This window comes from Bos indicus, chromosome 17 (assembly GCF_029378745.1).
Source record: "Bos indicus isolate NIAB-ARS_2022 breed Sahiwal x Tharparkar chromosome 17, NIAB-ARS_B.indTharparkar_mat_pri_1.0, whole genome shotgun sequence".
NCBI classification, from domain to species: Eukaryota; Metazoa; Chordata; class Mammalia; order Artiodactyla; family Bovidae; genus Bos; species Bos indicus.
In genome coordinates, this window is record NC_091776.1 from 53464158 (window position 1) to 53481913 (window position 17756).

The 17756-nt window shown below is 45.3% G+C and overlaps 1 protein-coding gene and 1 long non-coding RNA gene across 2 annotated transcripts; both read right to left on the bottom strand.

Annotated features, from left to right (window-relative positions):
- Positions 1 to 814: 814 nt before the first annotated feature.
- Positions 815 to 16571, bottom strand: PSMD9 (proteasome 26S subunit, non-ATPase 9). The gene is made up of 6 exons (XM_019977848.2): positions 16368 to 16571; positions 12801 to 12903; positions 9735 to 9940; positions 7605 to 7706; positions 2470 to 2558; positions 815 to 2144 (listed from the first exon to the last, which is right to left on the bottom strand). Exons 1-6 carry the CDS (start codon positions 16503 to 16505, stop codon positions 2117 to 2119), a joined length of 666 nt encoding a protein of 221 aa, XP_019833407.1. The 5' UTR covers positions 16506 to 16571; the 3' UTR covers positions 815 to 2116.
- On the bottom strand, positions 13159 to 16361 carry LOC139176733 (uncharacterized). Its single transcript, XR_011561158.1, has 2 exons — positions 16157 to 16361; positions 13159 to 14105 (listed from the first exon to the last, which is right to left on the bottom strand). It is a non-coding gene; the product is annotated as an uncharacterized lncRNA (long non-coding RNA).
- Positions 16572 to 17756: the final 1185 nt, after the last annotated feature.

The window sequence follows — 17756 nt, forward strand, 5'->3', positions numbered from 1 at the left end:
AAGGCCGGACCGAGATCACGTGCCCAGAAAGAGGCGGGAGCGGGCCGAGCACGCCCCCTGGCGGTCGGTGGGGAGAGGCGCCGCCGCGACTTGGCGAGCTGAAATTTGGCTTTCCTCATCTTCCTGTCCCCCAGTTTTTCCCTTGCCGCCATCCACTAAGAAGCTGCAGAGCCCAATCTTAGCAATTCTGACTTTCTGAAGGCTTGACAGAATTAAGTGAAGAAGTACAAACTGTTTGATAAAATTCTCTTTGTCAAAAGCAAACTGAATTTTCCGATCTCGTTGATGCACCATACAACTGTCCTCCAAGCTCCTCGCCCGGGGAACTACATGTTGTGTAGATCATTTTAGCTGGCTGGGATTAAATATTACACAGGTTACATTATCTTGCGATTCTTATCACAAAATGTTTCTATCAAACCAGTGTGGTAAAATCCATTAGGATGATTCCACCTCACAGCGACCCTCCACTAGCCCTTCACAAAAGACAGCCGGACTGCATGTCCATCCTGAGGTTTCTGAAGGAAGACATGAAGGAAACCAGCCAAAGGCTCTGAGGCAAAAGACTCTTAGGAGGGTTGAATGCTTCTCCTGACCCCACCACACCCTCTTTTCACAAGGCTGGCTGATAAGCATGTGGGTGCCTGCGTGTGTGCTCAGTCCTATCCAATGCTTTGCAACCCCATGGACTGTAGCCTCCATCCTCTGGCCCATGGAATTTTCCAAGCAAGAATACTCGAGTGGGTTGCCATTTTTTCTACTCCAGGGGATCTTCATATACACACATCTCAAAAAAATAAAAGGGATTACTGGATGGGACAAACCGTGTTTATTATAGTCTAGGGTTTATAAAAAGAGATTGGAAAACACATGGAATTAGAAAAAAACAATTTAAACAGCAAACACTGGTAAACACAGCACATCTGTAACTACAAGGGGGGGAAATCCAAGTGGAAGTTTGGCTAGGGTACATGGTTTGGGGCGCGTACTCAATCGGAGGTCTTTCCAGCTGAGCGTGAGAGCCCATGGATAGGAGCACACCCAGTACTGACTCCTGTCAGGACGACCTGGTATCTGTATCCAAGCCAAGCAAATCCAGCCCTGAGGAACCGGAGCATGTGTTCAGCAGAATGTGCCAATGCCCTCTGAAACAGAAGGTGGTCTAGCAGAAACTGTGGAGTCACAGCATTGTAATACGATTGTAATACGATGACGAGAGAAGGAAAGTAAACAGGGAGTCACTAAGTATCACTTAAACTCACATTGCCATGTTCAAGAAAGAAAATAAAAGGCAGGCAGGAGGAATCAGCATTTTCAAGAAGCCAGGTCTGCACACCCTGCTGATTCTCAACAGTAATGTCAACACACCTTAGGAGGTTCAATTATGAAAAGTCATCAGAGGCTAATTTGCAGGGTCTTTTATTCCAGAAAAGGACCTTTCTGCTCTCAGGTGGGTTACGGAAAGCACCAGGCGTGCTTCCTGGCTTCCCTGAGAGGGAGCTGTGGCCCTGGAGATCCAAATGCTGAGGATGCAATTTCTGTAGCCAGAGCAGCAATGCTGCAACGCAAAAGCAGATGGTGCAGCCTGAGTGTTTGGAAACCTCACTCACTAAAGAATCATGTTCCAGAGATATTGTTAGTCAAACTCAGCACAACTGTTGATTTGTTCTGCCCAACTTTCTATGAGGAGGCTCTAACTCCTGTCTGAGCTTTGGTTTGAGAGGTTCATAGGAAATTCAACTGGGGTGATAACATGATCATATCAATACTGTAAAACTGCGTTTATTTGAGGAAAACAAAAGATTTCTAGAAGAATAAAGTCACATCAGCACCTGCCAGAATAACTCCCGCCCACTTCCTCACCATCCAGAGGAGTCTCATTTCGGGTCACAGCCTAAGCTGCAAGAGATGCTAAACACAAATCAAGTTTTTAACAATGCCTTAGTCCCGAGAGATTGAACTGAGAGGCCACAGCATTTCCACCACCTCGAAGTTCAGGCGTCCAGTCTCTTTGAGATCCTTGAGCTTCAGGCAGAGAAGAAGAGGAGGAAATGCCCACTGGACCCAGGTCTGGGGCAAAGGAAGATGCTTTCCTGTTTCCATTCCTCAGGGACAGTCATCTTTGCAATGGAATAATGTTGCAGCTGGAAGAAAAAAAAGAAAAGAAAACAGTATGTAAGTTTGGTGGCTCCGTTCAGGAAGATCAGAAGTGATCCCTTCTGAGCTCTTCACCTACATGCTTTCCCGTTCATTCAACACAAACACCCAGTTAATGAAAGACCCAGAGTGACCAGGGCTCCCTTCATCTCCACACCTGCAATCTCAGTCCTGCCAAAAAGATTCATCATGAGTTGCTACAGGTAATCTGGAAATTCCCTCCTTCCCCAAAGACCCCACCTCCTGCCTACAGCTTTATGTCTAACAAGCATGCAACGGACACTGCAGTGTGAATGGACACAGATACTTTACCCCAGCAGTCCTTTTCCCGCCCAGCGTGTTGGCACGAGTCTAAGCTGGTGTTTCTCCCCTCTGCGCATCACTGTCACATTCAGGGGCTTCTGAAAGGAAAATAAACTCATTTTATGTTCAGCCTCCTTAGCATTCAAAGAGATTCAGGCTAGAAGGCTGAGATACTGGGGTTGGGTGGGGGGGGCAGTTTTTTGTTTTTTGCCCACCAGATTGGTAAAGAGGCTTAAAAAAAAAAAAAATTCCTTTATTTATTTGGCTGTGCCAGGTCTTAGTTGCAAGATGTGGGATCTAGTTGCCTGACCAGTGATAGAACCTGGGCCCCCTGCATTGGGAGTACAGAGTCTTAACCTGGGCCCCCTGCATTGGGAGTACAGAGTCTTAGCCACTGGACCACCAGGGAAGTCCCAGGATGCTTATTCTAAACATAATTTCTGCAACTGGCGAGAATGTGGGGGACATGGCACTCTGGGGGGAGCCAATGGGGCTACAGATTTGGTACCATCCTCCTGGAGAAACATACCTCCCCAACAACAACAAAATCTTTAAAAGGTGCATACAAGATATCTTTTGCAAAAGGACAAGATGATAAATAAACAAAGCATTCATCCTGGACTGTTCAAAAATTTCAAAAACTGAAAACACCCAAAATACCCCTCAATAAGGTACTGTTTAAATATAGTGCAGTGAATAAGTAGGTTTAGTAAAAATAAAACAAAACCAGTGAAGCATGAATCCATCTGAATATATGTCCTAAAAGGTCCCATATGTTATAAATCAACTATATACTTCAGGGACTTCCCTGGGGGTCCGGTGGTTAAGAATCTGCCTTACAATGCAGGGGACATAGGTTCAATCTCTGGTTGGGGAAGCAAGTTCCCACGTGCTGCGTGGCAGCTAAGGCTGCTCGCTGAAACTACAGAGCCTGTGCTCTGCAACAAAGTCCCCGTGTGTCACAACTAAGACCCCAGGCAGCTAAATAAATTAATTAATTAAAAAAAAAAATCACCTCTCCTTCAATTAAAAATAATAGAAATTTTGAGACTTCCTGGTGGTCCAGTGGTTAAGACTCATTCCCAATGCATGGAGCTTGGGTTCGATCCCTGGTCAGGGAATTAGATCCTGCATGCCGCAACAAAGATCCCAGGTGGCCGCAACTAAGACTCAGTGCAGCCAAATAAATAAATACATATTTTTTAAAATAATAATAAAGTATACAATTCAGTGGGTTTTAGTATATTCAGAGATTTGTCCAACCATCACCACCTAATTTCAGAGTATGTCCATCACCCAAAAAGGTACCCCGTGCTCATTAGCAACCACTCTCCAGTCCCTCCTCCCCAACCCCTGGAAACCACCTCTCTACTTTCTGTCTCTATAGATTTGCCTCTTCTGAACATTTCATATAAATGGAATTCTAAAATATGTGGCCCTTGTGTCTGGCTTCTTCCACTTAGCACAAATCCCTTCAAGGACTGTTACTGTTACAGCCTATCAGTACACCATTCTTTTCTTATGGTTGAATACACACTATTTTTATTATAAAGAAATATTGTTTTAAGATTTTTTTTCCTTTGAAAATACATGCATTTGATCCAGAAACTCACCTTTAAAAACTTATCTACAGAAACAGAGATTTGTCTACAAGGGTGTTAATTTCCAAGTTTCCATAAAATTGGAAACTCCCTAAATGTCTAACAATAAAATGCTATGGGGTTAAAAAAAGATTTTTTTTTCCAATTCACAGAGCAGACCATGGAAACCCAGATCCGTGATTCTGAGCTCTGGTTCTAGGAGGACCCAGGGCCCTGAGAGTGTGAGACTGCCCCCACCCACCTCTAGCCCATCCCAGCAGTTCAACTTATCTGTTTGATATATTGGAATTCCCCAGGAAATTTCATTTTAAAGAATGAAATTTCTTACAAAATGTTCAATGACTGCCTTTGTAAAAAAGGACTCATGCAGTATTATTAACTAGAGTAACCATGCTGTGCAATATGGAATATAATAATACTCTCTTGGATATCTGAAAGTTGCTAAGAGAGTAAATCTTAAAAGTGCACATCACACACACAAAAAAACCCTGTAACTACTATGTATGGTGACAGATATTAACTATACTTATTGTGGCAATCATTTCCCAATATATACAAACATTGGATTATTATGTTTTACACCTGAAAATAATATTCATATAATGTTATATGTCAATTACACCTCAGTGTTAACAAAAACAGATCTTTTAGCTATAAATAGCCTAAGACTATATCTAACTAGAAGAGACAGATTAGAAACCAGTAGCTATTATGAGTAACCACCAAAAAGTGGAAACAACCTAAATGTCCTACGCTGGGAAAATGGATGAAGAGTCTGGGGGTCATTACGCAACGGATTACTACTCAGTGGTGAAAAGGGATGAACTACAGTGCACATGCCAGCTTGGAAGAACCGCAGATGCAGGACGCTGCGTGAAAGTACCAGACTTACAGGACTTTTTTTCAGTCGTGCCACATGGCACGCAGGGTCTCAGTTCCCTGACCAGGGATTGAACCTGCACCCCGTGCAATGGACGCACAGAGTCTTAACCACTAGACTGCCAGGGAAGTCCCTTAAAGGGCTTTACACTATGCAGTTTCACTTATACATTTTGGAAAAGGTAAAGCCACAGGAGTGGAGCAGAGATCCGTGGTTTCCTGGGGATGAGGCATGGGGAGAAGTTAACTACAAAAGGATGAGGCCGTTTTGGGTTGCGGAACTGCGATGTATCTTCATTTGGTGATATTTACATACACATACAGTTGTCAAAACTCACAGTACTATACACTGAAAAGGGTGAATTCTGCTGTGGGTACATTAGGCCTTAACTTAATCAAAGCACCCAGTAGCTCTGAACACCAATGCACAAAGAACCCGTCCCTGGAAGGACACACAGCTGGAAAGCAGCTGCCTTTGGAGGAAAGGAAATGAACCTGGAGGAGAGGAGGTTTCTCACTGTTTTTTCCTTCTGTTTTTGCCATTAGTAAGTATTACCTCTTCCAGGAGGCAAAAAAAAGAGACACATTTACAACACAAAGCAGTAACAATGAGCCCAGATAACTACAAAGTTTAAAAGTATTGTCACATGCAGCAAGGTACCCAAGAAACATGAGTAAACTCTAACACCCTAGCAAGCTGGGGAGGTGGGGTGGGGAAGAAGGAGTGAAAAATAGACTTTGGTAAAAATAACACAATGTGTCATCTCTAGAAACCTCACTAAGATGATGATGGGACAGTAAAGAGATGACAAAGGTATAATGCCACAATGATAAATAAATGCTTCGAAATTCTTTCCTTCTAGAGTTAAAGCCTAATTCCTTTCCTTTTGAGTGAGGACTGGACTTAGCTGCTTCTAACAAATAGAAGACAGTGGAACTGACAGTGTGAATCTTCAGAGACCGAGTCAGAGAAGGTGCTGCTGTCGGCTCTCTGCTCTCACCTGGACTGCCCACTCTGGAGAAGCCAGCTGCCAGGCTGTGGGGGCACGCGAGCAGCACTGTGAGAGGCCCATGTGCTGAGGAACTGAAGTCTCCTGCTAACAGCCATGTGAATGAGGCACCTTGGACACAGATTTTCTAACCTCAGTCAAGCCCTCAGATGACGGCAACCTCTGCTTACATCTTGATCATAACCTCATGAGAGACCCTGAACCGAAACCACCCAGCTACACGACTCCTGGACACTGCCTGACCCCCAAACTGTATGAGCTAATAGATGCTTGAAGCTTCAAGTTGCTGAAGTTTTGGGGTGATTTTTTTCACTCACCAATACACCTTCTCTGGCAAAGGGTTAAACGGAAGCAGAGCAGGACAAATGGATTTATTCTAGGGAACCCCAGAAAGGTTCCAAACAAATAGACCAAAGAAACAAAGAATCCCACGTATAAGAATTATATAACAGATGTGGCAATATAAAAGAGTGGGTAAAGTACTAACTTTTCAATACACAATACTGGAACAACTACTATCCATTTGGGGAAAAAAAATATGTCTGGGACCCTGCTTCATACCATTGACAAAAATTAATTTCAGATGAACTATGAATCCAACAGAAATGAAAACATATGTGCACACACAAACTTCTATAGAATGTTCACAGAAGTATTACTCTATAATAATGCCCCCAAAGTGGAAACAACCTGAATATTCATCAACTAATGAATGGATAAATAAAGTATGGCCTATCCATACAACGGGGTACTATTTGGTCATAAAAAGGAATGAAGTATTGACATATGCTACAACATGGATGAATCTTGAAAACACTACATTAAATGATATATATATATATCACTTAGTATATATATAAGATATATCACACCATATATGTGTGTGTATATATATACAGTATAAATCACATACTGTAGGATCCTATTTACATGAAATATCCAGAACAAGCAAGACTGTACAGACAAAGAGTAGTTTAGTGGCTGCCAGGGGTTGGTATGTATGGGGAAAATGGGAGTGACTGCTAATGGGAATGAGGCTTCTTTCTGAGGTGATGAAAATGTTCTAAAATTGATTGTAAAAAATAATAAATAAATAAAAATTTAAAAAATAAATAAAACTGATTGTGGTGATGGATGCCCAACTCTACGAACAGACTAAAAATGAGTGAATTATGCATTTTAAATGGGTGACCTGGAAGGTATGTAAATTGCACCTCAAACTGTTATAAAAAAAAAATAATAAAAGATACATGCCAGATGGATTAAAGAAAAGCTAAAAAAAAATAAAAGCACTAGAAGAATTTCTTTAAGCAGATATAAGCCATAAAGTGCAAAACTAATGAGTTTGACAAAAATCAAAATTATAAACTTTCACCTAAGCACAGCCTGAATGAAGGGGTCAGTCAGTGTGGAAATGAAGGCCTGACCTCTAGCAGGGCACCGACACTAGCCGACTGCTTCTTGGCCTGATGCCTGCCAGAAATCAGGGGGATAAGCATTCTAGGCAGAGGGAACAGCCCATGTAAAGGCCCCGTGCGGGAAGGACTGTGCTTGAGTAACAGCCCCTGAGGGCAGCTGGCCCGCACCCTGGCCACAGCTCCTGCCCCGACAGTTCCAGGGTCACTGGCCAGACACCACATAGCCTCCAGCTCACCCCCTCGCTGTGCTGGACCACGCTGCCGATGTTCTGCAGTGACTGGAAGTTCTGGGTGTTCACAGAGCCGAACTCTAGAATCTCATCATCCACTTGCAGACCCTAAAGAGAGAAGAGAAAACAGGAAGTCAGGAGAGCGCTTCAGTGTGCTTCTGGTGCTCTTCACCCTCTCAGACAGTCCTAACTTAATGCACGCATTTTCAGTGGGAATCTGCTGTACAGCACTGGGAGCTTAGCTCGGCGGTCTGCGGTGACCGAGAGGGGTGGGATGGGAGTTGGGATGGGAGGGAGGCTTTAGAGGGAGGGGATATATGTTATACGTATGGCTGATTCACTTCATTGTACAACAGAAACACAACGCTGTAAAGCAATTATACTCTGATTTTTTTTTTTTAATGAGCATGTTTTCCACCGAGAAGAATGGCAGGCAGGAAGCAAAGAGGTTAGGATTTAGATACACTGGGCAGGGAGGGGCAGCGCATAACTGGGCCAGCTCCTCCAGGGGTTCCTCCAGGCACAGAGTGAGCAAAAGGTGGCCGGCCAGGTCTGCCCAGTGCCTGATGAAAGCTGCCCAGTGCCTGATGAAAGCTGCAGGCCTTGAGGAACATGGGGCAAAGCTCTCTGGGGGTCCTGACCCAGGTGCGAGGGCAAGGAGTGGCAGGCTAATCTGGCTTACTTTGTTCAGGAGTCAACATTTAGACACATTTGCCCTAGAAGGCCCCATTCGAGCAGCCAGGGGCACAACGCTGACCCAGGACAAGAGTGACCCTGTGGTTCTAGAACACAGATCACAGTTCCTCCATCCCTTCTGCAAATACTCGTCACGGGCTGACGACAACTCTGTACCAGATGCTGTGTGCACAGTGGTGGATAAAACATGTAACTCACGGTCTTACGATCACTAAAGATGACTGGCAGGGCCCAATTCCACCTTCTAGAAGCTATGTGTCCTGGCAAAAAGTACTTCAGGGGTTGAGGCTTTTCCCCATGGGTGAAATGGTACCTACTCCAGAGGGTGGCTGTGGAATTCAGCATTAATTGCAGCTCTACATAAAAATCCGTATGTCACGTTCACAGAGGCATTATTCATAATAGCCAGAAAATGGAAACGAATTGATGAATGCATAAACAAAGTGTGATCTATACTATAGATATTGAGTATAGACACCACACTATACTCAGAAAAAGGAATGAAGGTGAGAGAGGGATAAACTGGGAGATTATACACAACTATATATAAAATAGATAACTAATAAGAACCTGCTGTATAGCACAGGGACCTCTACTCAGTACTCTGTAATGGCCTCTCTGGGAAAAGAATCCAAAAAGGAGTGGATGTACGTATATGTATAACTTCTTCACTTTGCTATACACCTGAAACTAACACAACACCATAAATCAACTATTCTCCAATAAAAAGCTCTAGAAAACGAAGAAGGAATGAAGTTGACATACATGCTCCAACACGGACAGACCCTGAAAACACGATACTAAGACGGAGAAGCCAGACACAGAGGACCACACATTGTATGATTCCATTCACTCGTATATGAAATGTCCAAAATAGGCAAATTCATAGAAACAGAAAGCAGACCGGTGGGTGTCAGGGGTGAAGGGAGATGCGGGGTTGAGGTGTAATGCCTAACTGGTTTCTTTTCAGAATAATGAAAATACTCTAAAATCTGACTCCTAATTGTTACTACACCAAAAGCCACTCAATCATATATGTACCTTAAATGGATAAAAGTTACGGCATGTGACCTATATCCCAATCACAGCTGTTAAAACTTGTCAAAACACACCAGGCGAGCTCACTTGGCAGGACACGTGTTGCAAAGCAAGGGCTCAGTACGTGGCAGCTATTGTTGTCACTCTCCCGTCTGTTACTCAACGCCCCGCGAGAATCAGGCCCAGGAAGAGCACCTCCTTCCCTCTCTTGGGACATCTATCGCCTTCCACCTTGTGGCCCAGGGTTTCCCTCATGGCTCCTTGAGCAGGCAGCACAGCCTCACTCCTGCTGGCCCTCCCTGGTGTCTGCTGCCCTGGAGACAGTGTGGGTCTATCGGTCCACAGTGCCCCAGCCTCAAGGCACCCTCAGGGCGTGGGCTCAAGGAGTCAGCCCTGGCTTACTGCGATGCTGGCGGGGGAGCCGGGGCTGATGCTGTTCACTTTGGCGAAGGCCTGAGCGGGGCTGAGGCCCTGGCTCTGGTCGCGGCTCAGGGCCTCCCTGTGGGCTTCCGCCAGGTCCCGGGCCTGCTTCTCCTTGTCGCGAGCATGCAGCTGGTGCAGGGCGTCTTCTACCTGCTTCATCACCGCCTTGTGGTCGTTCTGCAGGCCTGAAGGAGAGTATCATATCAGGGGCCAAGAAAAGACAGCAGAGGACATGAGACATGCCCCCAACATTCATTCACTAAATATTTAACGAGTGCTTATTATATCCCAGAGGTTGAGCCAGACGCTGAGGACTCATCTACAAACAAGACAGAGGGGCTGCCCTCGTGAAGCCTACAGTCCTGCAAGGAGAGCCATCAAGGGATGAGTGATTACAGTGACACCTGATGACCACGATGTGGGCTGACCCGCCCACGGGCCCTGACCTGGCTCGTCTAGAAGATCAAGGAAGGCCTGCCAAAGGGAGCACCATTTCAGTGGAGGCCTGAAAGGTGAGCAGGAGGGACTCGTCCAGCGAATCCATGGCCACAAGCTCAAGCGTACACAAGGAGCAGCGCCGTGAGCAAGCGACCAAGTGAAGCAGGCTGGAGCCAAGGAGGACCTCACTTTTCTCTTAATGCTTCCAGAAAATGCCCCATCTAGCAACACATGACTGGTGGTGTTCAGCGTGGGAGAGGCAACAGTGAGAACAGCTGGAAACCAGGAGTTTGGGGATGAAGTCCTCTGATTCTTTTCAGTATTGCCAGTTAACTCAAAATGTGTGGAACAAACGCGACAGTCGAGTAAGCTGTCTCTGCAGGCCAGTCCATCAGAGTGGCTAGGATCTGGGTAACTTTTTTTTTTAACCTAAAGACAACTTATACCAAAGCATGCTGCAGATAGAGTCAAGATTCACATAGGTAAAACAGAAGTCATCAAGGGGATAAAGTAGGACTTCCCTGGTGGGCCAGTGGTTAAGAACCCGCCTGCCAATGCTGGGGACACGGGTTTGATCCCTGACGTGGGGCAATTGAGCCCGTCTGCCACAACTACTGAAGCCCACGCCCCTAGAGCCCATGCTCGGCAACAAGAGAAGCCACTGCAGTGAGAAGCCAGTGCACTGCGACGAACAGTAGCCCTAGAGAAAGCCCGAGTGCAGCAACAAAGACACACTGCAGCCAAAAATAAGTTAACTAATTAAATTTTTTAAAAAGTGGGAAGAGTAATGAGATGATAAATTCCCTTCTATTTGATAGGCCCTTGTAGAAATCATTGGTTGCCTAGCTGTAGCAGCATGAAAAGTGGCCCCAAGGAAGGATGTTCACATCCTAAATCCAGACCCTGTGAATCTGCTACTTGACATGGCAAGGGAGGCTGTACAGGTAGGATTAAGTTAAGGGTCCTGAGCTGGGAGGCTATCCTGGATTATTCAAGTGGTAGCCCAGTGTGATCACAGGGATCTTTATCAGTGAAAGAGGGAGGCAGGAGAATGAGAGAAAGACGTGATGACAGACTCAGTAATTGGAGAGAAGTGACCAATGGCTTTGAAGATGGAAGGGGCTACAAGTCAAGGAAGGTGGGCAGCTTTTAGAAGCTGGAAAAGACAAAGAAATGAATTCTCTGGAGGGAACACAGCTCTGCTGACACCTTGATTTTAGTATAGTGAGACCCACGTGGACATCTCACTTCCAGAAATGTAAGATAATACATTTGTGACTTTTTTTGGATTTTTTTTTTTTTGATGTGGGCCATTTTTAAAGTCTTTACTGAATTTGTTACAATATTGCTTCTGTTTTATGTTTTGGTTTTTTTGGCCACAAGGCATGTGAGATTTTAGTTCCCCGACCAGGGATCAAACCCACACCCCCTGCACTGGAAGGCAAAGTCTTAACCACTGGACCACTAGGGAAGTCCCAATTTGTGTGACATTTTAAACCACTAAGTATGTGATGATTTGTTACAGCAGAAACAGAAGTCAAATAAACTACCCAACCTCTATTCACTCTCTTAGTTCTTTGATAATAAATACACACATACATACTATACTGTTGTTTAGGTGCTAAGTCATGCTCAACTCTTTACAATCCCATGGACTGTAACCTGCCAGCCTCCTCTGTCCATGGGATCTCTCAGGCAAGAATACTGGAGTGGGTTGCTATTTGCTTCTCCAGGGACACACTATATACACCTATACACATAAGACATTTTATTTAAGATAGCAATACGCCCATTGTGGGGTACATTTCTTGCAGGCAGGGGAGCCTATAAGAGAAAAGCAGAAATTGATGCAGGACGTGGGCATGGGACTTGCAGGACAGATCCTTAACAGGAGGTGTACCAGCTGGCATAGGAGCTTGTGTCCTTCCTACCTTCTTCCTTCCCTTTCTTCCTGCCTGCCACATGGATATGGTGACCCTGAAGATGAACAAGATTTCCTAAGGATGGCAGAGCCTAGGTTTCTGAAGACCAGCCCTGCATGGCCTACCTCCAAATGTCTTTACTGAGGGACTCAGCAATTTTCTGCTTGAGTGTCCATAGTCGGGTCACTATCATTAACAGCGAAACATACTTCCTTACATGTAACTGATTTGATTGGGATTGTAAGCCATATCTGCCTTGGGTTTCTGTTGTTACTGCAATAAAAGTTTCCACAATTAAGCAAGATTCCTAAAAGCAAATGAAAAATGAAACCACAGGACTTCTCTGGAGGTCCAGTGGTTAAGACTCCATGCTTCCAATGCAGGGAGCATGGGTTTGATCCCTGGTCAGGGAACTAAGATCCCACATGCCACATGGTGAGGCCAAAAAATAAAACAAATTAAAAAAAAAAAAAAAGGATTAAAAAAAAAGAAAAATGAGACTATAACTATATACCCCTAGAGTCTATCCCATTCCCATAGTTCTCAGTCCCTCCATGGGGACAAGGAGATGATCCCATCAAGGGAGAGAGAGGAAAGCAGGTAATATGGAATACTGGTGACTTCTTTGTGCCCTATACACCTCCTGCTGCAAGGTAGGGAAACATCCCCAGCCAGGGTCACTCACAGACAATGTTGTGCCTTGCAGTTCGGACTTGGTACAGGTCCACATCTGCCCGGGGGTAGCCCTCGCAGTCCACCAGTGGCTCATTCATCCCGATGCCTTTTTGCTGGAGGGAAGAAACAAGGTCAGAAAGATTTTACAGGTATGAAGTCCTCGAGCCCTCTTTCCCCTGACTCTGCTCCTCTGCAGTCGTGATAAAGGTGCCAGTGACCACGGCAGCCATGTACTGATCACTTCGCACAGACCAGGCCTTCTCCCAGGCCCTCCCACCACTGCCCTTGCAGGTGGGCACTATTTTTTAACTGACTTTTAACAACACCAGTAATGCGTGGACCCACTCTCTTTTCTGACATTAGAGCAGTACAGATAAAACTAACGACTCCTTTGAGCATCACCCTCAAGGCTACCTCAACTCCTCCAGACCCTCCTTACTATGGGCAGCTGACACCTGGCTGGTGACCTTGGAGGTTAGAAGTGGGTAAAAACCCCCAAGAGCACCCAGCTGAGGCAGGACTTTGGTTCTTCTGAAAATAGAGAGAGATCTGAAGGGACCTTCAAACAGGCCTTTCATCCCTGGAAGGATACACTGATATTACCAGTTGCCATCTGGGGTAGAGGAAAGGGGTGGCTAGGGACAGGGAAGGGAGAGAGACTTTCCATCTTATATCTTATTGTAAATGTTGAATTTTGACCATGGCAATGTATTCCCTATTGAAAACAATACATTTGTTATCATGTTTTGTTTCTTTCAGCTGTGCTGTATGGCTTGTGGGATCTTAGTCCGCAATGAGGGGCTAAACTCACGCCCTCGGCAGTGAAAGCACAGAGTCCTAACCACTGCATCACCAAGGAATTGCCATTTTCATATTTTTAAAGTTTTTTCCTACCTAAATCAGAGCATGGTGCACAACAGCAATGAATCATATTATATGACATACAGCTGGGTTTTTGCAGACTTTGATTTCAAGTTCAATTCGGCTACACACAAGCTGGGTGTCCTTGGTTAATATGTCCACCTCTCTGGGCCTCAGCTTCCTCAATTATAAAATGGGAACAATGACACTCACCTCACTTCACACCTGTTCTGAGAATTAACTAATTGACCTACGTAGGGTGCTTAGCACGGTGCCAGACACAATCACAGAGTGTTGAATAGCAGCCCCCAAAAGATATGTCCCAGTCCTAGCCCCGAGAACGTGAACATGACCTTATTTGGAAAAATGATCTTTGCAGATATAATTAAGTGAAGGATCGCAAGAAGAGATCTTCCTGGATTTCAGGTGGCCCCTACATCCAATGATGGGTATCCTGATAAAAGAAAGGAGAGGGAAAGATGGGACAGAGAGATGCAGAGAGTAGGCCATGAAGACAGAGGCAGGGATTAGAGTGACACTGCCACCAGCCAAGGATGGCCAAGAGCCACCAGAATTTAGGAGAGAGGTAGGGAATGGCTTCTCCCTAAGAGCTCCAGAAGGAATCAAACCTACCAACTCCTCATTTCACACTGCTGGTCTCCACAACTGAGAGAGGATAAACTTCTGCTGTTTTAAGCCACCAAGTTTGTGATCATTTGTTATGATGACCCCAGGAAACTAATACACACAGAAAGTAATAAATGAGGGCTGTAATGATCAGCACAGAAACCAACTGCTGAGTGTACACAGGTTCCAAGAGGAGAGATTCCATTCACGTCTCTCCCTCTCTTTCTGAAAGCCTCTGGGTTACACTTACTGTTTCTGTTCATGGGGAAGGGGGTCTTGTATACTCCCTTAACCCAGGACTCTCTATAGATACGGTATAAATGTGCCAGGGGCTAAATATCTGTATCTGCCTCCTGTCTGCTCACAATGATTAAGAGTTGACTGGCCTTCCTGATTGCAGTAAGGCAATACCGCATCAGAGACTGGTTTCCAAAGTTGGGACCCAGGCCACTGGCAACTCATATACAAGGCATTTAATAACCCTGAATCTAAAATACTTATTCCCTTTTCAATTATCATCAACCCTCCAGTAGTCAAGGAAAAAGTCTCCAACTGGTGTTGGTCTTCATATTATCTCCAGATCACTTGTTATATCTGGGCCTCTCCATTTTTTTTAACAGCTTTATTCAGATATAATTCATACACCATGCAATCCACCCATTTAAAGTGTACAACTCTGAACTTCCCTGGCAGTCTGCTGCTGCTGCTAAGTCGTTTCAGTCATGTCCGACTCTATGTGACGCTATAGACGGCAGCCCATCAGGCTCCCTTGTCCCTGGGATTCTCCAGGCAAGAACACTGGAGTGGGTTGCCATTTCCTTCTCCAATGCATGAAAGTGAAAGTGAAGTCGCTCAGTCATGTCTGACTCTTAGCGACCCCATGGACTGCAGCCTACCAGGCTCCTCCGTCCATGGGATTTTCCAGGCAAGAGTACTGGAGTGGGGTTCCATTGCCTTCTCCGCAGGGAGGCCTGGCGTGCTGCAATTCATGGGGTCGCAAAGAGTCGGACACAACTGAGCGACTGAGCTGAACTGAACAGTACAAGAGGTATACAGACACAGCATCCTGCCTGCAGTAGAAAAATAGCTAAGGTGTGAGAAACAGCTGGCATAAACCACTTGAAAGCACAGGTTCTGGATTCCCTAGTCATAAGATCTAAATTTCACCCTGTGACTTCCGCTTTCTGAGCCCCAGAGTAACATACCAATTTCATAGAGCAGTTAAGAGGATTCCAGGATATAGCATACACATAAACCAGCTCCCTTCAGGCACACAGTCAGCACCCAGTAAAAGGGTACCCTGGCCTGCACATGATACTTCATCTTATAACCATCACCTACATTGCACTTCATTCACCCTATATAGAATGTAATTTCATTTACTCTTCCTCGGCAAATTGATTTGTGGTTTTATGCTAGATGGCTTAAGAAAAACTACCCATTTCGGAGCCAGAGAGACCTGAGAACTAACCCCTTCACAGCCACTTCCGACGTACATGACCCTAGGCAAGGGTTTGCCCCACTCTTGGCCCGTTTCCTCCTTATACAATAAGGATAATATGCCTTTCCTGTTACGTTCTTACACCAGTGGCATCAGCATCGCTGGGAATTTGCAGAAATGCAGTAGCTGTTCCCATACACCCGTGCATCACCAGAATCTGAATTTTAACAAGATCGCCAGGTGATTCGCATACACATTAAAGTTTAAGAAGCTCTAAGGTAAAGTGGTTACAGGACATCTGGTAACTGTACAACAACGACTGATGACAGAGATGATTATCACCCTGCCTCTGCAAATGTATTAGTCCTGTGATTTCAGGCAGGTTTAAGTAATGTCTGTTTCTCCATCCCTAAAATGGGGGAAATAATAGAACTCACCTCAAAAGATTGTTGGGAGGATTAAATGCGTTAACCAATGTCAAGCGTTTAACACAGCTCCCAGTGAGGGCTCCATAAATGCTTGCTAGAACATCTATTCGAATCGTTCCTAGTTATTCACGTTATTTGCCTCACTGCCCGGCCTGGGGCCGGGTCAGGAATGCGTTGCGGCGCCTCCCAGGCCGCCCGGGAGCCCAGGTCCCACACTCACGCTCTCCAGCACTTCATAATTGGCTTTGATCTGGGCCTCGATCTCCTCCTTGCGCCGTATCAGTTCCTGAACGTCGCTGACAGTTACGCCACTGGCCTCCGGGGAGCCCCCGCTCTGACTCCCTGCCTTCTCCGACATTGTGCACGTCTGCCCGGGACCTGGAATAGCTGGTTTCCAGGCCGCGGACGCCCGAGGAAACTGTAGCTACGGCTTCCCGCGCGGGCCAAAACACCTCGGCTGTTAGCGGGCGCCCGGAAAAGCAAAAAGGTGTGGTTTTGTCTGTGGGGCGTGGTCACCAGAAGCCACACCCTGCTGGAACACGTGGTCCTGTGGTAACTCTTGGCCGGGAGGTATGAAGACGGGTGGATTCCCAGTCCCACCCAAGCGCTGGCCCAGACCAGGGCATGATGAACTCTCCCTAGTTAACTCACTCTCTTTTCTCATTCATTCAGCTATGTATTGAGCGCCTTCTGTATGCATGAGGCAGCGCACTGTGCGTGACGCTCCATTTCAGCTCTACATCTACACAGTCCTTGAGGGTTTACAAAATATTCAGATTCCTTATCCCTGGTTTTACAAAGCCTATAAGCGTGGGTTCGAATCCCGGCTCTTGCCTCTTACTGCCAGTAGTGACCTAGATAAATCACTTCACTGAGCCTCTGCTTCCTCATCCGTGAGTTGGTTGGCTATTAATAGCAATCTATCTCATAGTGTTGACATTTTGCAAACAAATATTTATTGAATGCCTCCTTTGTGTCATACACGGTCCTAGGTGCTGGAAGGGCTAAGAAGTGAGCACTGGACTCAGTGCGTCTCATATTAAGGTCTCTATAAATATCAGTAAAAATAGTATTGATGACAATAATATCAATACTAATAATTTATCAAATACAACACATTGCACTGTTCTAAGGGCCCTATATGTATTAATTCAACAAGTTTGGGACTCCCCTAGTGGTCCAGTGGCTAAGACTGTGGGCTCCTAATGCAGGGGCCAGGGTTTGATCCCTGGTCAGGGAACTAAATCCCACATGCCTCAACCAAGAGTTTACATGTGGCAACTGAAGAAAAGATCCTGCATGCCCCAAAAAAGATTTGAAACCCAGCACAGCCAAATAATTTTTTTTTAATTCAACAAACTCATAAACCAGGATTATTATTACCCTCATTTGACAGCTGAGAAAAATCATCTCAATGACTCACTTGCCCAGCTAGCAAAATAAGCAGCCCCAATTTGAACCCAGCTTAAGCAAAAGGTGACACAACCTCTTAACATGTTCCCGCTGACATTTTGCACTGAAAAAGACACACCATCACGTACCTAGTAGTCAAACATGTTTGCTCTGAATCTAGTCATGAAAAACAAACAGACAAACCAAATTGAGGGAC